Genomic DNA, 23,690 nt, shown 5'->3' with positions numbered 1-23,690 from the left:
CAGTTCCTTCAGTTGCACCTTCGTGTACGGGACGCGCTTCTTCCTCCCACGCCTGTACGAGCTGGAGTCGCCGCCTGCGTGGGACACCGCGTCTGCATGCGAGGACCACACAGCGTCAACAAGTGGAACGTGCACAACTAATCACAAATGAGCCAGTGTTCCACAGACAATTAAATATGAATTAAAGGCAATTGTATTGGAGATTAGAATAAAAACATTCGGAATCAACGCGTGTTAAATGACTTAATTGCAATATTTATCTCCGTAAATACACACTTAAAACTGCTGTGTCAAAAATAATCCAATTTTGGTCAGAAATTCGACCAACACAACTTAATTGTAGAACAACCCAAAAAATGTGCTGTTTTAATACAAAACATCCCAAAGTTAGGTTGAATTGACCACAGTTGTGTTATTTTTGACCCAGTAGCTCCAAGTATGCACATAAAAATTCAAATCATGCTCAGTGTAACACGGCAGCTTGCCAATATAATTACCAAAAAGGTCAAAAAAAAAAAAAAAATGCTGATGCAAGATTGCTTACCTGAAAGAGGCGACTTCCACATGTGTCCCGACTGAGGTTGCTCCTTGCCGCAGTAAACTTGGCTGTTCCACCCGTTGGCGGCCAGGCTCCACGGCTGGTAGCTCTCCACGGGCAGCAATGGCTCATGTCTGGCCTCCGAGGGCGCACCGAGCGTGGGCACCACGGGCACGTCCAGGTAACTGGGCACAGGTTGGTAGGGACCTGACGGATAGGTGGGGTAGAAGGCGAATTCCTTGGCCCGGGAGCTGAAGTCGTCCCCATGAGGGGCCGACGTGTCCATGTATTTCTCCCCATAGGCAGAAGGGGGCTGCGCCCCGCACGACTTGATTCCGCCGTGGTGCGACATTCTGCACGGGTAGTAGCCGCTGCCGAAGTAGCTGTAAGGCAGGGAGGCGCTGGATGAATTCTGGGAGGCCGAGCAGGGGCTGCACTGCTTCGCCGGCTCGCCCACGCCGGTGGCGGGCACGTCGCCGGGCTGGTACGCCGTGCTGGGTGCCAGGGAGGCCGGGTGCGCCATCAGATTCCTGCACTGGTTCGCCGCGAAGTTACCGCCCGCGAAGCCCTCCATGTTCTTGCTCAATTCATCAGAACCGCCGCCGTTGTCGTAGAGGAACATCACCGACGGGTCGAACCAGCAGCGAGGAGGACGGAGCAGCAGTGACGTTGTCATAGCACTGCGTCCAACATTGAAGCTTCTGGCTCTTTTCGAAAAAGCCCACAGAGTGAAAAAAGATCCATCCTGGTTCCCAGAGCGTAAAGCGGTGACGCGCGCCGGAGCACACGACGCCGCGCTGTCATTGGTCGGCACGGCGACACGTGACCAACTGTGCAAAAGGAGGGACGGTAAACATCCCCACTTGAGATAATTAAATGGAGGAATATGCGGAGACTTAAGTTGACCGTAGCCTGCATCCGGATATTGAGCTATAGTCTTTTGCGCCCGATTTTGTCGCTGCGTAACGTCTGAAATGACTAAAAGAACAAAGCCTACGACTCACAATCATCACTTTGAAATTGAAGACGTGCTTCCAAGGATCTGCTTGAATTGTGCACCAATACACTCAAGAGGAGATCACATTCTCGATTTACGCTCATATTTACATGCATGCACATGTCACGGATAGCCCATAATGCAAAAAAAAACAATGTGAATGAATAAAATCTATACGATTTAGCCACACTATTTTCAATCAGAGGTGTGCTGCAAAACAGCATTTACCCGATTTGTGGAATATAAAGAATATTCAAAACCATGCTTCATTACGCACGCATTTACACATGCATGCACAATTGTTATGCATTGCTTTTCCTATATGCACGAGCAACCGGAACAAGCAAAGTGCACGACTCAAAAGTCACTTTTTTTTTTTTTTTTTTTTTTTTAATCGTAAAGCCGTTTCAAAATATCTTGAATTGTGTATTGAAAAAGTACATTCATAATGAGACAATGAAACAAACCATGTATATATAAGCACATAGATGCATACACGTCATGTATTTAAAAAATATATATACATGTACTGGATATAGCAAAGTGTGTCATATAGTAAACAAACAGTTATTTAAAAAGGGGTTAAATTTGCTCATTTTTACGCACGCCTCGGTAGTTTGGCGCGTATTTTCCTCAACATGGACGTTGAAAAATGGGCTTTCAGACGTGTAAATTGCGCACGATTATTATCTTAGGGGGGCTATTGTGACTCGGGGCTAATTACGGGAGGGAGGTGGACGCCGCTGGAGGCCAAGGTCAAGTTGAAAGTTGCTGTCTCGCCGTCCGGGCTGAGGGCCATTGAGGCTTTGAAGGGAGCGTCTGAGCTGCTTGAAAAGAACGGAAGAAGGGTGAGAATTCCTGTTCCAATGAAAGCAATTGGAAGACATTAACTTTTACTATCATTTTGTTTTCTGCACCGGCGCTCATTCTCAACTACTCGTCCAATGTCTCGGCGGCGTTTGAGCCAAGCGCACTTTTCCAGACTCTTGCAGTAGGATTCGAAGACATTTTCTTTTATTATTTGGAGATCTTTTAGGGGTGTTTTCGGCAAATACGTGTGACAATGGTGGGAACTCTGGTGGGAGAGAAGGGAAGGGCTAAACGCGGCGTTTCAATGTGTGTCTGGTCTGTTTACGACCAATGGCTCTTCGTCTGTTGGTTCTGACGCTTTCGCTCATCTTGTTTGACTTTTTAACTCTAACTTGAGATTTTTTGGGCCTCGTTTTGTAAATGCTGTTGTAGTTTAACGTGAAACACTGCACTAAGTGACTATAGCAAGCACGCGGACGTTCACATATAAGGGTCCTGCGTATATCTCAATTAGGAAAAATATTTATCCTATCTGTTTTTTCACGAGCAAGAAAATAATTCTAAAACAATACTTTCGTAAAAACGGTGCACAAATGAAAGAAATTTAGAAAAGCTTTCAGTGTACTCTCAAAATATACGATGCAATAGCCTTACAAATCTGCTCAACTGAATTTGTTCATATTTTTAACGTTAAAATAAAAATCTGTCATGACCTTTTCCATTGGGAAAAACTACAACCGCAGAATACAGTTACACTTATTGGGTTTACTTTACAAGAGCCTGATTGTTACAAACGTATACTTTGTATTGTTTTTTTTTTTTTCCAATTTAAGGGTGCACTCTGTTGTCCTTTGAAGAATTATTTCAATACACACTCCAACTGATCTAATTTTATTATAAACATTCTACTGGAAATCAGGCTATATGTTAGGTAAAAAATTAAGGTCCAGAATGGATTTTTCAAAGTATTTATTTTAGGGTTTTAAAGCAATGTAGCTCATTTGTAAAATAGACAAATGTATCATGTGATGAAATATTTGGTGCCATATTGACTTAATCCCATGCACGAGTAATTGGGCTATATTGGCATTATAGGCAGTGCGATTGCAAGATAACCCAAAATAAACGTCGGTGTGTAATATCTTACGTAAATCAATATATGATTTGAGCAGTCCGAAAGGGTTACCGGGAAACTCGAGGGGACGATAAACTAACTGCTGAATCAAGTACGGGAGAAATTAGAGGCCCACCTTGTTTGCACGTAAGATTTGGCCATTTTGTTCCATGCGATGCTTTCAAATGCTGCAGGTCAAGTTGCGCTGTCACAACAATGCGTCCTCGCTAAGGTGGCCAGCCCAGACGCAAGACATCCTCACAAACCAGCACACGTTTACAGCAGGGGCGCACACACCCGCCAAATACAAGCACCCATGTTCAACTTTAACTTCCACTATTAAAACTGAGTATATAGAAACGTCATTTTTGGGTGCCACTATATAACAACACAGTGGGGGACAGGAGACTGCGCAGTACGAACATGTATTGGGAATGACATCTAAATTACATCCAAAGCAAAAGGAAGCCACATTTATTGGGACTTACTACATGGGAATGTCGTGAATTCAACAATAGATGTAAGACAAAACGCTTATGACGACTTCTGAGAGACAGAAGAGGTTAAAATAATAAGAAACTATTTTTTTTATGCGGTCAAAGTTAGAAACCACACTTCAGGCTTTCACTGCAAATAGAATATGCATTTCCTTGCCGCCGTTTTTCCACGCTTTAAAAAAAACAACACTCACAGTGTTCACAATGTGCTTCTCAGTTTCAAATCAAATCAGACTCTCTCTGACGCCGCACCACCATGTACAGTACATTTCAAGAAGCTTGAGGTCAGATCCATCCAGATATAATCATCGACATAGTCTAGTGCAAATAAACGTTTTTTAAATTGCACGGTAGTAGGCTATAGTGCATATGATAGAATATAAATATCACAAACTCAAAATTATAACGCCCTCTTCAACCGCAAATACAAATTTCTTTTGCAGCATTAAATGTAACGTTATCAAAAAGCAATTATAAAGCAGACCCACGAAATACAAATACGGCAAAACGAAGGGGATAAGATTGCAAAGATAGAGTATTCTCATGTAAATAAAGACTGATTTTAGCATAACATTTAATATAAAAAACGTTCATGCTTGTGATAATTACATTTTCGGAGCTTTCAGGAAATTGACGTTCAATTGCGTCCTACAAGATCTTAGAAAGTATTGTTAAAAAAAAAAAAAAAAAAAGCAAAAAAAAAAAAAATAAATAAAAAAAAAAGCGTGTTTGTTTTGGGTGTGCGATTGTTCGTTGCTCCGTGATTCATTTATTTGGCCGTCATGGCGTCACTTTAGGATAGCCTGAATTGAGTCACATTGGTCCCGCGTCTTCGAGATTTAAAAACACACAAACATCCCTCCGGACTGATCCAATGTGGAATTGTAACCCTGGCCTTGTTATATTCTTAACACCATCGCATGCTATTTAGAAAACAAGTAGCTACAGTAGGCCTGAGATGGACCGTAATTCCGCCAAGGCGCTAAAATGAGAAACACGTTTGCCGGCAGAGAAACTTGTAAATATCAGCTTTCTCAAGAGATGCCAGCCTGAAGATGGACTCTTGTGAAGCGCTGGGGATTTGCACCTGGTGTGTGTTACCCTGCTACTGATGTTGGCCGCTTTACGCCACGACCCCACTCCCACTTTCAAAGTGGGTTCAATGCATGCACGGCGGTTCGAGTCTCGTCGGTTTACAGTACGGAGCTGGGAGCTTGCAGGGGATGAGACAACGGTTTCCAGCTGCAGTCGCCCGGACGAGCTTGGCTCCAAGGTCAGAGAGTTAAATCTGCATGCGTCATCTCGTTTCAAGGCCAAACTGAAGCGAGGGCGAGAATGCGTGAAACGGGAGGGGCAACAAATTGTTTTTTTTTTTTTTTGTTTTTTTTCCAGTGTCAGAAGCTCGTCTGATAGCAATGAACCGTGTTCCAAAATCCGCCCAATCTGGCACATCCGTGTATTGGATGTACTGCGCAGACTCCATGGTCAAGTTCAAGTTGGGCTGCCTGCCGCCTCATAAAAGTGAGGGGTGCATTTGCACCCCCCCCCCCCCTTCCTTGAGCTTCCCCCAGCAAAGAAGAAGTCACGATAGAGAGGAGAGTTCTGCTCCATGTCACAAAGAATGGCAAAAGTACTCACTTTGGCCTACTTAAGTAAAAATACAGATACTTGTGTAAAACAAGAGTGGAAAAACACAACTTGTATTTGGGGGGGTGTGGAGGGGCTAAATTTGAAGTATTGACATTTATGGAAACAATGTTAGCACAACAAAAGGAGGAAGGTCTTTGCTCGAAAGTTGTTTTTTTAAAAATTTTTTTTACCGTTGGACAATACAAGGATCAGTTCTGTAAACTCTTGTTGTGAAATGCAGGAAAGGCAAAAATTCACACCAGGAAAATGTAAAATATTTTGTTGAAATGCCAATCGAAAATGTTATTGAAGATTGTGGCCTTGAAATTTTAAGTTCACCCATTTTTTTATTTTTTCCCCCAGAAGTTAAAAATATATACTGATTCAACTTATTTACTATTTGTAAAAATGCTCTCATATGTACTGAAGTACAAAACGAAAATATTTTGTCTACTGTTTCGATGGTGCTAACATACTGAGAAAGAAAATCACATTTCAGGCTACATGTTTAGCAGCTAGTTGGCTCGACTATTATGCTATGAAAAACAACTTGTTTCCTCTGTTGACTTGTGAACTGACCAACCCAAAAATGCCAAGTTAAAAAAATACGCTTTGTGTGTGTGTGTGTTTTTAGGTTCGACTGATCATTTTCGAACGTCAGAAGTTGCCACACGATAATGCTACGGATTTTATAGCCAATACACCACTGTCATGGATAAATTCATGGATGGGGAATATCTTGCTTCTCCAAAAACTTCAACTATTTTTCAAATATTTAAAAGAAATAGTCAAAAAAAAAACCAAATAATTACAGACACCGGGTAATCCGACGTATTATTTGTACTTCGTTGCAAAACACACGTTCCACCTGTACACGTCATCATCCATGCACAGTCCGCAAAGCCCTTGCCTATCTAAAACACACACAATATAAGTGACACTACTGTAAAGCAACCAAGGTCACGACGGTTGCGCAAAAGCCGCTCTGAGCGTTATCTCGGAAGGATCACAAGATTCCATCTGCCCTGGCCAAGACCCGTTGCATAACGTCAAGTAGCACAAAACAACACTTGCGAGAGATCATTCGAATGAGTTGGCGGCTAATAGACAACAACAGCATCTACCGAAGTTTTTTACTTTACCAATATGTACAGTCTGTCATTTGTATTTATAGGACATGTTAAAAACAATACTAAATTCAAACAAAACAAACACCAATACGAGATTACTGATAGTGTTACTCAAAAGCGAGCATTCATTTATTTATTTTTTTTTAATTCGACATTTCTCTATTGCAGTGGTTTGCACCATGTACTCGTATACGCAACAGAATCATCGGATTAAATGTTGAAATTTTGCAAAATATATTATGTTACAGTGGATTAAACGTAAAAAAAAATACTAGATTTGCATTTGTTGCTTTTCAAAAATGTTAGCTCCATCTTGTTATACATTTAATTAAATCAACAGTTTTATTTTTCCATATTTAAGTTCAGCGTTAATATTCAAAATTTGCATGAAAATTTGAAAAATGTAGTATACCTTATTTTTTAAAAGCACAACACATTTGTAATCAATCGTTGAGGTTCTCACTTATTACTTCCAATTTCTGGAATGACTTGAATCCAATCAGTATTTAAGTGGATTTTAGCTTTATTCCCTTACATTTAAACACAATGACGTTCAAAAAGTGCACCAGGTAATTTCTCAAATACTCAAATATAAATATTGTCACTCAAATATGACGACAATCCAACAGCACGAGACGATCACGGAGAAAGCGAGATGTCCCCTTTTCTCTCCATCGGATGAAGGAGTTGGGGGATAAAACCAAAGGAATTTCCCCTCGCTTCTCAGCAGGCAGGCTGGGGGAGGGGATGGGGAGGGGAGGGAGGGAGGGAAGGGCAGGGCAGGGGACCCACTCGGGCCTTTCCCTCCGTCAGACAGGCGAGGGCGCACAAGGACAGCAGAGCCTGCTGCAGTTTGAAGCTTCCCTCCCCAAGTCACGACCCCGCCCCCTACGCACGGCCAACATCGCCGCCGCGCAAATCCCACCATGCCTTGCAGCTGCCCGAGCAAATCGACAAAAGTAGGAAGCGGCTGTTCCCAGACAGAAAATCTGGATCTGCTTTCTTAGGGAAATCGGGGAATGTTTGGAATGTGCAAGCACTTTTGAATTGGGGATTCCGGATGGCATTTAATCACATTCAATAATTGCCAGATAAGGATTATGATAGACGTTTCACTAAGTTGTTTGGGAATAGCACAACTGCATTAAAGCGAACAGAAAAAAAAAAGCACAGTCCGAATAAGCAACTGCTTTAGGCCATTCGGTCAGGAATCAATGTGTTGAGGTGCAGTGCGCAAATAAAATGGGAGTGACTTTCTGCATTGACACAGATGAGACTCATGTAATAGCGCCAAAGCTTTAAAAGTTGAAAGCAGCAGGATATTTTTTCTACCGCGATGTTTCCTGACCTGGCTCTTAACGTTTAAAGACTTCAATGTCAAAGGGGCTCTTATCTAAACTGACCCCGAGACTTGACCTTCAAGGACTTTACTTGACTCCACTTAAGGTAGTGGGGTTGGGGGGGGGGTGATGGGTCGGGTGCAGCAAACGACACGAGAGGGATGTGCTGCGTGTGTGTTTAGTTTGGGGGGAGGTGAGACAGCATGATTTATAAATAACAAAAATTGAAATGGAATACTTGTATCTGGAACCAAAGTTGGCAAAAAATACTGACACTACAGGTTTAAAAGAAGTGTAGGTACAGATTTAAAAAAAAAAAAAAAAAGTACAGAATTTGATAATCTGATTTGGTAAAAGTAAACAAAAAATAAAAACACCATCCATTTTAACTTGCATAGTGCTATATTAAAAAGTCAATATGCTAGCAAAACATGTTACCACTGTTTTGTGAACTGAAATGGACCAAACTGGAATTAGCTCAACTGAAAAAAAAAACCCATCTGTTTGCTTTTTCAGATTGGATGGAGGTTTAAACCAACAATTGACTCATGGGCGGGGAATATGTTGTCACTGCTGTCCCAAGCCCCCAAGATCAAATCAGTCAACCAAAATCTCAACCGCTGTTAACTATACCTCGATTTTTTTTGTGTCGTCATCAATCAAGGAGTATGGAAAGTACAGTTATCAAAATATTTATATTTGTGAAAATTGGCTTTCCCACATTTCACAACCCCCCAAAATAAGAGTTTGCTTAAATATCAGTAAACCAGAAAATTGTTTTGGCGCAAACAACTTCTTTACGTTGCTGTGACAACCAACACCGTTGCCATGACTGACGATTTAGATAAAGTTGTCTCAACTCAAACGACTGATTCATTTCATTTTTTGTTACAGTGAGCAACTCGCACCACCATTGCGCCTTCCGTTTAAATGCACACGCAATACGTGACGTCATGGGGCATCCTACAGACTGACTTCTTTTGAGAGAGAGAGAGAGAGAGAGAGAGAGAGAGAGGGACGGGAGGGGGGCGAGGGAAGGGAATGGTGATCCCTCCCAGAGCTCCTTCCCCACACTCTTGTCTCAGGGTCAGACCGGATTGCATCCAGCCTCTCCTCCTCCTTTTCTTCCAGACTCAGCCCACAACACGCCACCTTCATCGCGCCAGCACACTCTCGCCCCCCCCCCTCCCCTCCCACACACACACATACATACACACACACACCCTAAAAAGCATCCCTCCCTCTTTGCTCGCCACGTTTTTTGCTTTGGGGTGTGCGCGCGGGATGGAGAGCCGAGAGGAGATGCTGGCCCAGGAGACTCAGACGCGCAAGAGCAACCCGGCTTTGGCGGACGGGAGCCCCGGGAAGCCGGACCGCAGAGGCTGCTTGACGGAAGCGGTGATGGAGGAGATCGCCCGCAGGAATTTGTGCGCGGAGATGGGGGACAGGCACCGAGGCGACGGCCCCCACAAAGACGGCAGCAGCTCGGACACAGAGTCGGACTTCTACGAGGAAATCGACGTGAGCTGCACGCCGGAAAGCATGGACTACCCCACAGCTAAAGGTGCAAATGATGTTTGGACAGCGAGAATTGGCAAAGCTGTCAAAATGTATCGGTCAATGAAACTATTTCAAAATACAACTTTTGTTTAAAAAAAAACAAACAAAAAAAAAAAAACGAATAAAAGCTACAGTTACAGTCTGTATCGGTTCAGGGTCATTTGTGATTAAAATACTAGAGTAATGATGAAAGGGTCTCTTAATTCCAACAATTCTAAATATCGATTCAAAAGGAGAAAACATTTGCATTTATATATTCTAAATGTAAACGCAGTGTCTAATGTATTGATTCCAATTTGACATTTTTTTTTAAAAGCTGCATGACACTATTCACATTAGAAACAAATATGAAATATATAATTATTATGGGTCAATAACGTGTTTCTGGTCTGTTTTCCCCCCCAACATGTCACAATCTAAATTGTATGCTATTATGATATACCCTAGGTCGAAATGGGGATTCGCCTGGTCTTCCAAGCGATTCCGGTTCTGACCCGGGCAAACCAGTCCCAGGTCAGAACTCTCTGTCCTACTCGGCGGATCAGATTCGCCGGTACCGCACAGCCTTCACCCGGGAGCAGATCGCGCGGCTGGAGAAGGAATTTTACCGGGAGAACTACGTGTCCAGGCCGAGGAGGTGCGAGCTGGCGGCCGCATTGAATCTCCCGGAAACTACGATTAAGGTATGATGGAGAGAATAAGTCCCCCAATAAAAGTCAGAACTGAGTTCAGGAAAAATATTCCATCTTGATTTTACTTGAGATAAGAAACGAATTCCTTGCAAATGGAAAAAAAACACTTGCTGATAAAATGACCCAATATGGGTCAAAAAGGGACTGACGACTCAATTTGACCCATCAATTTTTGGGGGGGGTTATTGTATGGAAAAGAAGTTGTCAAAAAGAGCCAAGCAGTAGTTGATCGCTATTTGAACCATGATTGGGTTATTTTTTACCCAACTGTTTTTAGATCTAAAAAAAAAAAAAAAAAAAAAAAAAAAAAAGTAGCGTTGAAAGGCATATATACACACAAGGCAAAGCCATCTGAAGTGAGTTATTATGGTCTGTAATCGAGTTAGGTTTGCGCATGGTTAATATTTGACCTGGCGTGTCTCCTGCCCCAGGTGTGGTTCCAGAACCGCAGAATGAAGGACAAGCGTCAACGTCTGGCGATGACGTGGCCTCACCCTGCCGACCCAGCCTTCTACACGTACATGATGAGCCACGCGGCGGCCACGGGGAACCTGCCCTACCCCTTCCCATCCCACCTGCCGCTGCCTTACTACTCGCACCTGGGAATGGGAGCCGGCTCCACTCCGGCCCCCGCCGCTCCTTTCCCCAACCCCCTTCGCTCCCTGGACAGTTTCCGCATGCTGTCCCACCCCTACCAGAGGCCGGAACTCCTGTGCGCCTTCAGGCACCCGTCCCTGTACCAGAGTCCGGCTCACGGCCTCGGTCCCGGGGGGAGCCCGTGCACTTGCCTGGCCTGTCACTCCGCTCCATCCGGCGGCCTCTCATCCAGGGCGCCGGCCTCGGACTTCAACTGCTCCCCAACTAGCAGGACTGACGCTTTTGTCACTTTTACGCCTTCCGTGTTGAGCAAAGCTTCATCCGTGACAGTGGACCAGCGGGAGGAGGTGCCCCTGACTAGATAAAACCCCAAATCTCTTTCAGCATTTAACACTCTTATTTAACCTAATTCCAACAGTCTTCAAGTTGGGACCAAGAGCACAACAAATCAATGATATCATTTTTAAAGACAATTCGGATACACACACACACACACAAATCCAATTTCTACCTACTGAAACATTTCAATCCCTAATGATGCTTTTTTTTTTTTTTTTTTTTTTTTTTAGGTTATGCTGTCTTTCACATGTAAAAGAATGATGCTTCCAGAGTCTATTTCTAACAAGGGGGATTTGTTAACGGAGATGGAGCCGTCTCATTAGAGGCGGATCTCAGCCATGTGCACATGAAATTACAGCGTGATGTAGATGTAGGAGCCGGTGAATTTTGAGTGTGGAATTAATGATTATACCAGGAAGGGGATGGTTGCTGCCGAAAGGTAACAAGGCGCCAGGGGAGCGGATTATAAAAGGAGGAGGAAGAGAAGAGTGGACAATCAAATATCTTTTTAAAAAAAAAAAATGGTGTTTGTCCAGCAACTTTATAGGAGCCAGCACATCAATATGATTATCTTTTGATTATAATTACTGCACTAGTTCAGTGTCTAATTATGTATTTTTTTTCTTAATTGATTTTCTGTTATATGGTTTTCTCTCAACGTCTAATTTGCAATAAACTGTCAAAAGTGGAGCAGACGAGTTTTCTTTTAGCCATTTCAGTGTTTTTTTTTTTTTTTTTGTCTCTCAATATTGTTGGCTCATCTAAGAGCTCCCTCGCTCCCCTTCCAATAATAACAGTCATTTTCTTCTGAAGTGCTCGACGTCAAGAGCAGAATGCGGCCTCGTATCACGTGATGGGTCCGCTAGATTGACCGTGACACTTAAGTGGTCCCAGGGCTCCTTCATATTTTCCTCTCATAGCCACTTAGCGAATATAGAAAGATGCTGGAGCTGCAAACAGATCGATGAGGCACCAATCAGATCGATCTTAATTGCACGAATTGATCTGAAGTGATTGCATTCAAAAATGATTCTAGAAATCACATTCGAAGCCAGATTTACGTCTTAAAGACTGCAGGCCAATTCATTAGGCACCCTTGCCTAATATTTTACAAAGATGAAATTGTATTTTGATGAACATATAGATCATGGTTGTACTTTTGACCCGTGTAAAGCCGCACTATATTAGAGGCATTACAGTAACCGTTATTTTTTTTTCATTTAGCTGCACACGAGTGCGGATCATGAACAACCTTTAATGCTTTTTAGAATGAGTACGGAAACAAGTCAGTTTCGCCCACTTATATTTTGCATTTATTTAATTCACAACAACACAACCTCTCATTTTCTGACAAAATAACCACTCCACGTATCCGGAATATTTAAAATATCCCTGCAAACGAAACCACCATGCACAATAATAAACCACGTTAAACGAATACCTCGCTAATAAAAAGAAAAACATCATTTTCCCCTTCATAACAGCAGAATTTTGGCTATGTTGTGATCAGTGAGCATTTGGCAAGTCATGTCAAATAAAAACACTCATCACTGATGCATCTTCATCCACCCTCGATACAATTATAAAACGTCTTCGGATACTCGTCCTCCTGGTGCGTGCTAATCAGACGGTTCTGCATCTATGCGTGGCAGCCCCCCCCCCATCCACCCCTCCCACCTCCATCTTGATTGATGGCCTTATTAACTGCAGTTCTTGTAAGTGTGACCGCTCTGATTAAAATGCATATGTTTGGAATAATACACCGTTTAAGACGCGCAGGCGCGCGGGCAGATTTATGGAAACTATCAAGGCTGTTTTCTTGGGAAGGGACGCGGGTCATTTCAATGTATACATAATAATTCAATACCAAGACAACACATTGAGTAGCCTCCTATCAGACATGAATCGGTGTATCTTTTGGGGCTGCTTAACGAAAGCGGGTAACAAGACTCATGCACGGGGCTTTATGCAACAATCTCATTCCATTTCAGTACCAAAAAAAAAAATATATACACAATTCAACATACGATCACATCATGCTAGGAAGGGAGAGTTGGCGCATGGTTCCCCTGTTTCCACTTTATCGCACAAACCATTTGGATAGGGGCGGTGCAGTGCAGATGTCCCAAACTAAACCACACACAAATGTGCTTCTGCTGTTGAAATTGGCTTCCATCCTAATTTACAGGCCCTTGCCGGAGAAGGCAAAGGGGCTGGCGGAGGCGTGCGCGACCCAATCGCACCGTAATGATGATGAATGGGAGATTAATGCGCATACAAGCAAGACAATTTAGACTTTCATCTGTTTAAATAGGCTTCCAATATCATTTGGAAGCGGGGGTCACGTTAAATCAATCGAAGAGGGGGTGGGGGGCTGCGGGACGCGTGAAAGTCATTCCAACCGGGGTCTTAATCAACATTATTTATGGCGCAGCCGTGGACCGGCTGCTCATGTGACGAAAATACAATAAAGTCAAGAGATTTTGTAAATGCTTAAAAAGACAGAATACCAAACATTTTATAGGGCAATCGATGAAGAAAGATACTTAAAATAGTCGTCGAAGTTCTTGTTGGCGTTACACACAGAGTCATAAATTCGAAAACATGCAAACAACACCACAAGCAATTTTCGTTCATTTCGATGCACGCACAAACATTTTCCTCAATTTACAAAAAAAACGCTCTTACCTTTATTCGACGTCCTGGGACTCCTATCCAAATGGAAATAACAAAAGGCAAAATGTTACATTTGAAGCCCCCCCCCCCAAAAAAAAAAAAAAAAAAAAGGGACAAACATAAAACAATTTAACGGGCCAGCGCCCCTTAATTGGAGAAGTTTTGAATTGTACATACCGCGAAATTTACCTGGAATCTACCACTTGGGGAGGGGTGTTCATCCATTCACAGGTGTGCAATTATCACTTTAACGCAACAACTCACACACGTCGATTTCTAATAGTCAACAACACGCTTTCAATCAAACTGTAACCCGATTAGAGAATGGAATGATGGAACAAACGGCACATTTATTTCACAGGATGTATTTTTACCCCTGCTTGTTAACATTGGTTTGTTCAGAGACCCTTTAAACAGGTGTGGAGACAATTACTCGGCTTTTCCCTCCGTACTTTGTTGCAGGTGCGCGTGAACTTTAGCTTTTTTCTCAGCAAATTGAAATGAGATTACATCAGCAACCCACCTTGTTTTTTTTCCTTCTCTGAATGGGTGTTGAATGAACACGTGACCAAGTCGTTTTTTTCGTTTAATGCAATGAAAAATTCTCGAGTCATGAAGATACTTGATCGAACATTGCACGCGGTATGTTTTACATCCTGAAGCCCTTTTGTACTTTTCCATTTTGTATAAAATACTATAAAGTGATGAATAGTTAGCATTTTGAAAATAACAAATAGAGTCCATAGCAGTGCATTCATGAAAAAAAAAGAAATTATTTACAGAGGTGAATAATTTGTCCAAATATTACAAACACCTCTGTGATGCACTGTTGCAATTAATATTGAATGTTATGTACGAGTGTACCGAATGTTGTGAGTGTACAATGATTTTATGGTTGCTGGTCTAATGTGTTAATTTTATTTTGATTGTCCAGCTGCTATCCTCATCAGATCAATTTTGTTTCGTGGGGCCTCTCACAGGATGCCTTCCATCGAGCAATATTGTTTAAAAATGATTTAATAAGCACTTTGTTTTATGACGCCGTGTTATTATTTTACAACCCACTCGGCAGCCAATGGCTCTGTGGATGCGTCCAATTCTCTCCGCACTTCATTTTATTTTACAGCATGCTGGCTGCGTTTACTGCTCGCCAACCATGGCGGCTGAGGGCCACAGGAAAGTTGTTGCCGTTTTTTTTTCCCCCTCGCCATGAGTCCAAAAACCAGCCGGTTCCCACAGTCTCACTGCTGGACATGCTTTAGTGTAGGTGTTAATGGCAGGAATGGGCTAGCTTTTGAGACTTGAGCTCAATTTGGTCATGTGACATGAGTCCATTGGTCAACCCTTTTGACACAAAACAACCCAAAGTTGGATCAAATTTTTGACCAAAATTTTTTTTTTTTTTTGACTCAGCAGTTTTAAGAGTGCATACACACACAATTGCATCCACGCTTGGTGTACGTTGCCCCTAACGGTGTGGCTCACTGCTGCAGTGATGTATCCTCATTAAGCGCCCGTCCTGCGACTGTCACAGCAAGCCTCCCGGTCCCATCCCAGAGTGAGTCTGGGCTTCCCCCTTCAAGCCTCCATGACATCTTCTAACCCTCCCCACCCCCTCAGCACGGTGAAGCCGAGTTGTCCTCCTGACCCCTGAATGGTGCTGACCAACATTTGCGGTTGACAGGATAGTCTGAATGGAGAATGAAAATCCTCCATACCCATTCTGCCTTCACGAGACTCATAATAAAGAAAAAAAGACAACGGCTCTCCAAACTTTTTACTCCACATATAGAATATATAGGGACAAAAAATCCAATGGCACAAGGGCCACTTTAACCTTCTTCACTTTGAATTGATTAAATACAATAAAATCTATCAGGTAAATATATGCTAATAAATTCTATACTGTTTATACTGTAGCGGATATAAAAAAGTCTAAGCACCCCCGTTCAAATGACATTTTCTTTGTGTGAAAAAAGGGACCAAAAAAAAATCACCTAAAGTGGAAGTCAACCCAAACATATTTTTTCAAGAATAGGTTCTATGCAAGCCCACTAGATGAAACAAGGCATTCTGATAAATATTGCGTTTGTGGAATAAGAGTTAATCCACCCCTTTTTAGCCACCTCAGGGGGCGGCCATTTTGTCACTTCTGTCGACTGAAAATGACATCACAACTGCTCAGGGCCCAGATAACGACCAATCGCGGCTCAGCTTCTGAAAACAGGTCAGCCGTGATTGGTTGTTACCTGAGCCCTGGGTAGTTGTGATGTCATTTTCAGTCAACAGAAGTGACAAAATGGCCGCCCCCAGAGATGGCTAAAAACGAGTGGATTAACTCTTATATGTTTAAGTTGATTTCCTCTTTAAAACAACTCCCACTGTTAATGTGAAATATAAACTCAATAACAACTGAGGTAATACGGTTGACACCCTCTCATAAGTGGGGGTGTAGCTGTGTAAAAAAATAAACTTAACATATTGAAATTCAGTCTAAATGGGAGTCAGTGCACACCTTCCACCATTCAAACCCAAATAAAGTTCAGCTGTTCTGATCGGTGGCTCCTGACAGTGTTGTAGTCACATCTCCCAGCACAAGCCGTGGTCTGCAGAGAGCTCGCACCGCATCTGAGTGATCGCATTATCAAAAAAAAAAATACCACGTGAAGAGAGTCATCACTCCCTAAGTGAGGACGAATTTATAATCTGGTGAACGAAACAGTCCCGTTGCTAATCTAATCTAGTTGAAGTTCCATCAACCAGCACTACTGATTCTGAGGACCGCGGGTAGATTACAACGAATATGGCGCCACAAATTCTATCTGTAGTGGTAGCAACGAAGTCGAGAGAAACGAATATTAGAATTGAGTTTGCAAACGCAGGGTATTCTGCACGTAGCATAGGAAAAGTCCAGTGTGTATTGGAGTGAAACATGCTAAATCAGGGAGGTAAGGTTACACCATGGGAAAGGGAGCAGAGGAGATAGTGGTACCAGATAGCGAGGGCATCAGAAGAGGAGCTAAGAGCCTGTGCTTAGTGGCCTAATGGATGATTTGAAAGCACACTCACACTCTTTGGCTAGCAGCAGACCTCCCTAAAACTATAAAACGGAGGTGACTGACAAGGTAGAGGTGGGGTCAAGTGTGTGTGTGTGTGAGCGTGCGCGTGTGAGTCCTATGATGTCGGGACATGATTCTGTTTACACAGTCATGCTGTGGAGACTTGCCTTCCTTTTGGGGGACAAACAATCATAAAAGACTAAAAGGGAATAGTTTCAGTTGAAATAGGTACGTGTGTAGTTTTTTTTTTTTTAAATTTTGATTCTTTTAAACAACCTCCACAAAAAAAAGAAAATCAAAAAACGATAAGCATTCAAAATGTTTTACACCAAAAACGGGGAAAAAGGGGGAAAAATCCAGAATATGAAAAAAAAAATAAAAATAAAAGAAATCTGCAAATATGGCAGTTCGCCGGTGTCAAACTGCAGCTGCAGTGGTTGACTCTATTTTTAAGTTGTAATATCTCCAATCACCACAAGATGGCAGATATGTCTTGGTTGCGCTTATTACCGGGCCTTATACTGCCCCAACATTATGAGTAGGCCTAATAATTTTTCTTCGGATTTGGAATAATGTGCAAAACAAACACAGTAGCTCAATAATATAATTTGGAGTGAGTTTTTTTTTTATGTACAAAATGATCATTGGTTTCTTGTTCAGCAGTTTTGTACCATCCTTGAATGATAATTTTATGCAAGAGGGCCCTTATGCACCGAAAAAAAGAAAAACTGTATGTGGTTATTTTTGTTGTTTTCAAACCCTTTGTTTTTGGATGAGAATGGGGAATCTTTTTATTTTTAATTTTTATCATACATCTGGTTAGGAAATGCGCGGTCCTATGTGGCCCCCCAGTAGCACTCATGAAAAATTGTAGTCCCCTCCAGCATTTAAGTGCCCATCCCTGGTATACGACTAACCACCGTTAAAAGTCTAACATGATTAAAAGATATGCAGTTTATGTCCTCTTGCAAAGAGGAAGTCAATGATCACCCGTTTAAAGCCATCAAAATTGAGCGTGATGATTTTACCTTTCATTATTGTGCAATAACAAAAGTTGGCAAGTTTAATTCGACCGACAAGCTGACGCTGACGTTTGTAGACCTGTGGCGTCTTCAGGTTGTGACTCACTGGCCAGGAAGCCGGATTCCGAGTTGGGGCTGGCTAAAACAAGGGAGTCCTGTTTTGGTCATCTGAGGATTCCTCATGAGGAGTGCTGTTAAAACCTTCCCGAGGAGATGCAATGTCTCCTTATGAATCGTCAATGTGTCGATATAGGAATAACACATCGATGGAAATAATGTTGGGACGAGATGGAAAACAAGACGCCCGTCGCGGGTGCTCCGGGGATGACGAGGAAAGGAAGGAGGATACGGTTTATGGTGATGCTTTGTTTGTGACGGCTGTCTGCTGGATGAAAACAGGGCCTCTTTAACTTCTCGTGGGTTAATGGAACTTTTATGAGTTTGTCCTGCAATCATGTAACCCCTGGCGTCTCCGTGCCTCTCTGCTCCCATGTCTCCCTCTCTTTCTCTTCTCTTTCGATCGTAAGGCAGATCAGAGGTGAGCCGCCGCGGCGTATCTGTAAACATCGCTCTCTGCGCGCCGCCTTTATGAGGACAGGACCGCGTCTAAAATGGCGGGTGAGTCACTGGCCCGGATGAGTTTACATTGGGTAAAGACTTGTTTAGGCAGTGGTTAGTGGAGTCAGGTGGAGGAACATGCACAAGTAGAAAAACTACTCAAGAAAGTCAGCCTACCAAGAGGACATCATTGATTTCACTTTCTGCAGTGTGGGAATGGGTGCTTAGCTCAAATTAAAGAAGCGGCTCATTTGTTTTATTAGCCGCACACACCGAGGAGTCATCACATTGCTTTCCCGAAGCCCCGCTGCTTCAAAAATCGGCCAGCGGCATAAAAAAGGTACATAAGGGAGAGGGCTTGAGAGCGGGGATTGATGGCGAAAGGCATCGAGGAACATCTCCCGTCATAAAGCACGGCTGAGGAAAGAACGTCCGACGTGTCAGATTCAACTTTTAACGCGTAGCCATGACTCACACGCTGGCTTGTCACGGGGAGTTTTATTCACTTCCATCATCGGAGTGTCGATTGCAATCATGGAGCTATCTGAGAGGCGTGATTGACGCGGTGGAGTCGCAGGCTACTGAGGTGGAATGGGCGGTACAAAGGAGCTGAGCACTGAAATCAGCTGCCATCCCACAATAAGGGGAATATTCTCCAACTCCGAGTCAAGACAGGTACGAGACAAACAAGTCATCCAACTTAGATATAGCAATAAAGTTTGTTCTACTTTCATTTCAGTTCAAGGGTTGTTGGGCAGCGCGGCGGGCTAGTGGCTAGCACGTCTGCCTCACCGTCCTGAGGGTGAGGTTCGAATCCCAACTCATAACTGGAATATTGGCACTTGTGGAACTAGAGCATGTTCACACATAGTAGAAGTTAGTATCATATATAACGCGCTGCAATTAATCGAAAAGTGACATTTTGGGGTTACTTGAAATACTGTAAATGAAGCTGCAGCGAGAAGAAAAATCGGCAATGTCGGACTAAATTCTTGAGGGAACACGAAGAAAAGAAAAAAAAAGTTTGGTTGAATGTCTTGGCCCCTGATAGCAACTGCATCGCAAGAACGGCATACTTTTGATATACCGTGATTATATGCAGAGTATACACCCAGATCTATCTTAAACATTCTTTTTTGAAACTCATTAGAGATATTTTTTTTCCAAAGAATAACTATCGTGATCCACAAAATCCTTGAAGCCAACGGATCTAAAAGAAATGGTGCAGCAGCAACATGTAAACTGACACTATAACAGAAATCAGATTCATTTATCCTTCATCCTCTGCGTAACATGACTAATATTAGTGCTGTACTGACTTGAGAGAGGAGTTGAGTGAATTAATCAGCTGATAGCCAAGGCTAGCTACTTCTCTGCTAGCATAGCACCTTTGGTTAGCATCTAAGGGCATTACAGCACAAGATGGCGATTTAGTCGAGTGGTTGTTGGATAAGAGATGACAGCCATGACGGAGGAATCTCATAATAATCTCCTAAATCCGGCGAGGGTTCCATTCAGCCTCCGGCGGGATGTGGACGTGTGGGGGTGGGCCAGTTACACTCTGTCAGGTGGTCTCACGGCCTGTGATGGATGTCTCGCTACGGGACAGGTAACGCGCAAAATATCACCTCCGTCACAGCACGAACGCGAGACGTATTGTTATGATTGCCGTTGTTAGTCACAAAAACAGGTTTTCGTGACGCTACAATTTGCCACTCTGCTATATATATATATTTTTTTCCCTTGGCTGAAGTCTGCTCCCCATTGTTTACATCCGCACTGCCGATATGCAAAGACGTGACCACGCCGAAAAGTCCCCAAAGTCGCGTGGGTCTTTTATTAGAACGGCATAATAACGTTCCATCACTGTAGTCAGCCAGCCGGATCTCGCCCTCCCGATGCCCACGGCCGCTTCGGCTGCAACGGATTCAAGAGCTAATTTGTCACAGTCAGCGGTGTCCCTCCCGTTTTCTTGCCCTCCCTGCAGTGAGTGTTCAAGTCTCAGAGGATGGTTTTAGCATTCCATCTTAGTGCAGCATCGGGATATAGAAGACATCTTATCCACCCACACTCGCCACTCCGCAAGTCACTGGAACGACTTTAATGAGCATTTAATTTCGCCCCCTCGCCTTATATCCCTCACACGCACGCGACATGATCGCGCGCGCGTTAGTGTGTCAAATCCGCACTGCTCTAAACGAACCAATTATAGGTGTTTATGTAGCTTTAATGCTTGTAAGCGTCAGGAGAGAAACATTGCACCGCTCACCACCTAATCAATGAAGTCTTGAACGCTCCACCGGCCCTCCCCCCCTCGCTGTTTTTAGCGTCTCGCTCTCTCTTGTCCCATCGCTGTTCAATTAGCGCGAGACAAGCATAGCGTATCGGGCCAATTGGCCATGAAGGGAACTTTAAACAGAGCGAGATGAGGCCATTGCGGACATGCTCCATTCAGGACAATAAAAGCCATAAATCCTCAAGGTTGGCGTAATGGGTTGATGCGCGTTTGATTGGATGTTGCAGAGTTGAACAGTATCAAGGTTCATAACCGCTACCCACTGCGCGTCCAACATTCCAGGCACCTGCACCGTGGGGCTGAGACTCATTTCACTTCATTGTGTGAGGACACACCCATAAAATGCTGGGGTGTTTTCATAAAGTACTTCCTGGGTGGCAGATTGGGTTACTTTTACCCAATGTTGAGTCAATCACTTTAACTCATCAGATTGGGTTGAAAAAGCTGAAGCGGATCGACATTTTTGACAGGTTTGGTACTGACTTGACGTAAATTTCATGTAATACTCTCTGAAAGCATTGAATCAGTGGGCAACGCTGCTGACTTTGGACACAGAGGTCAGAGTTCAAATCCCTGTCACGGTGGACAGCCCACCAACCCAATATTCTATTGCGACCACTGCAAAGTGAAAGTTGCTGCTGCTGCTTCTCACAAAATGTTGCTAAAAAGAAATTTGTATTATTTTTAACTACAGCTGTACTGATAACCCAGTAACCTACTCCTTGGTAGTTTTAACTCATTATTATGGGGAGTTTTTACCCCTTGTTTGCTCAAATCCTGACCAAAAGTGCTGAATCAAATCCTTAACCCAATGCGCAAGGCGCTGGCATAGCTATTCCACCCAATTTGGTTTACTTTTGACCCAGCAGTGTACAAAGTTGTCAACATATGTTTTCGCCATGGACACAGGAGTGCCTATTCATTAGATAAATTAAAACAGTTGGGGCAAAAATAACTCAATTTGGGTCCAAAGGGACCAACCGCTACTTGGGTCAATATAACCCAACGGTCAGGTTTGTTTTGTAGAAAATAACCCATTTAATGGAGGTTGTTATTTGCAAAATAACCCACAAATGTGGTTCTAATTGATCCAAGAAGTGGTTCAGTCCCTTTTTGACGCAAATTTGGTTATTTTTGTATTACATTGTATTAATTTATTCCCGAAAATGTGTTCTGGCAACCCCACACAACTTTAAGAATAACAGGTTTGAAAACAGTACCTGTAGCATGCGCTACCCGGAGGCAGACAGGGATGAATGTGTTTTACCGGGATGCTGCACCACCCACTGGGTATTTAGGGCCCACCCCGGTGGGGCCCGGGCCCTGTTAGGTAACAGTGATTACTCACGTAGGACTTGGTCTCCGTTGGTTCCAGGCGACGATGTAGTCTGACGGGGGAGATGATCATTCTTCCAATGAGAGTAATTAATATAATGAAGAGCTACTGAGGATGTGCACCGGTGTGTGATGAATAGAGTGCATGTGCTGTCGTTACTCACAGGTGACACCGTGTGTGTGCGCTAATGTTGCAAGTGTAGAGTGGGGAGGATAAGGGCAGAAAACACGCTTAGATGTAAAGCATAACACAACCAACACAAATTACAAATCCTGTAACATACGATGCAAAAATATTTGAATTACTGTGATGAATGACACCACGGTTGGCCACGCCCCTTAAAGACACAGGCGACTTTCAGCTTGATTTCACTGCATAGGGCTGCTTGATTATTAAAAAAATATGAATCATGATTATTTTGGTAATGATTGAAATCACGATCAATTATTTTGGGGTACAAAACAAAACAATGTTTCAATGTAAAAAAATCTAAAGACAAATAACTGTAAGTAAGGTCCTTTTGGACCAAACAAATTTTAGAAAATTAGTTATAGAATTAAAAAAAAACAAAAAACGGTGCAATTGTAAAATTCAAGTATGATTTCCTTGTGTAAACAGACACATTGGATATAAATGAATATTAATAATAGTTTTTTACCATTATGCCAATTTTGTAATCGCGGACTGTAATCGTAATTGAATTTCGATTCATTGCACAGCCTTATCACTGTATAACAAAGCGAGATGGAAGCGAGTACAAAACAAGGCAGACAAAGGATCTTGTTGTTTATTCATATTCCTGAACCTTTTGCCCGCGTCGTGTGCCAACCTTTCACAAGTACCGCACAAATATATTCTAATAGAGACGTGATGCTATAATTAGCTGTCATCGTGACGTGTTATGTGCTGGCCTACTGCCTGCCCACAGTGAAATTATCTTCACTAATGAACCTAAGCGGAGTCATTGACTCGGGAACGTGGAAGGGGAGTTGTCGACCCAACGTGACTTGTTTGGGTGCTGATGTGTAGATGCTGCCGCCGTGCACCGGGGCCCCGGGGCTAAATTATTATTGGCGGTGTTGTGGCAAAGATATCAAGTCCACGATACTTTACAGTGAGGGGCTTGTTATGCGCTGCTGGGCAAGCTATTATAGCCGCGAGTTTCCAGCAGCTAATTTAGCTACGTGTCACTTTGGGCGCTTTTGGAATGAATCACTCGGATGCTATAAGGATCCAACAACACCACCCGCGGGCCCTCCCCGGCCATGCGGCATGACCCCCACCGCTCGGATTGCTTATAAAGACCGAGACGTTAAGCAGCAAAGAGGATCCAACAACAGTAATAATGGGGAAATAATGAAGAAAATCACCTCGGGTATTTGTCATAGCAGCAGGCTTTAAAGCTGAGGCAGCAGTGAGGGGAGGGGCTGCTTACCGGGGAGGTAATTAACTTCAAAGTCTTAAAACAGGCTCGCCGGTACCATAATACACCTAAATTGG

The 23,690-nt window shown here is 43.1% G+C and overlaps 3 protein-coding genes across 8 annotated transcripts in view; 1 reads left to right on the top strand and 2 right to left on the bottom strand.

Moving 5' to 3' along the window:
- Positions 1–13,950, bottom strand: part of hoxa13a (homeobox A13a) — a 14,816-nt gene extending 866 nt beyond the window's left edge. The window contains exons 1-3 of the mRNA XM_086014647.1: positions 13,932–13,950; positions 545–1,368; positions 1–92 (exon numbers count right to left, since the gene is read on the bottom strand). The exon at positions 1–92 is cut by the window's left edge and continues 866 nt beyond it. Of these exons, the coding sequence (XP_085870773.1) occupies positions 1–92; positions 545–1,214 (762 nt within the window). The 5' untranslated portion in view covers positions 1,215–1,368; positions 13,932–13,950. The remainder of the gene's footprint in view (positions 93–544; positions 1,369–13,931) is intronic.
- hoxa11a (homeobox A11a) overlaps positions 1–14,245 on the bottom strand; it is a 33,139-nt gene extending 18,894 nt beyond the window's left edge. The window contains exons 1-3 of one of the 6 annotated variants that reach the window (XR_015082089.1): positions 14,097–14,245; positions 13,932–13,954; positions 1,937–2,359 (exon numbers count right to left, since the gene is read on the bottom strand). The gene's annotated coding sequence lies outside the window, so the exon portion shown is untranslated. Of the gene's footprint in view, positions 1–1,936; positions 2,360–12,060; positions 12,194–13,931; positions 14,014–14,096 lie in introns of those variants that run through there. The other 5 variants (XR_015082091.1, XR_015082092.1, XR_015082090.1 and 2 more) reach the window with 5 other exon arrangements.
- On the top strand, positions 9,337–11,269 carry evx1 (even-skipped homeobox 1). The gene is made up of 3 exons (XM_086014648.1): positions 9,337–9,619; positions 10,063–10,298; positions 10,739–11,269. The coding sequence occupies exons 1-3, from the start codon at positions 9,340–9,342 to the stop codon at positions 11,267–11,269; spliced, it is 1,047 nt and encodes a 348-aa protein (XP_085870774.1). The 5' UTR covers positions 9,337–9,339.
- Positions 14,246–23,690: the final 9,445 nt, after the last annotated feature.

This window comes from Filicampus tigris, chromosome 18, assembly GCF_054856515.1.
Source record: "Filicampus tigris isolate MCC_2025a chromosome 18, RoL_Ftig_1.0, whole genome shotgun sequence".
In the NCBI taxonomy this organism is placed as follows: domain Eukaryota; kingdom Metazoa; phylum Chordata; class Actinopteri; order Syngnathiformes; family Syngnathidae; genus Filicampus; species Filicampus tigris.
This window is presented reverse-complemented; position numbering and strand designations above follow the sequence as displayed.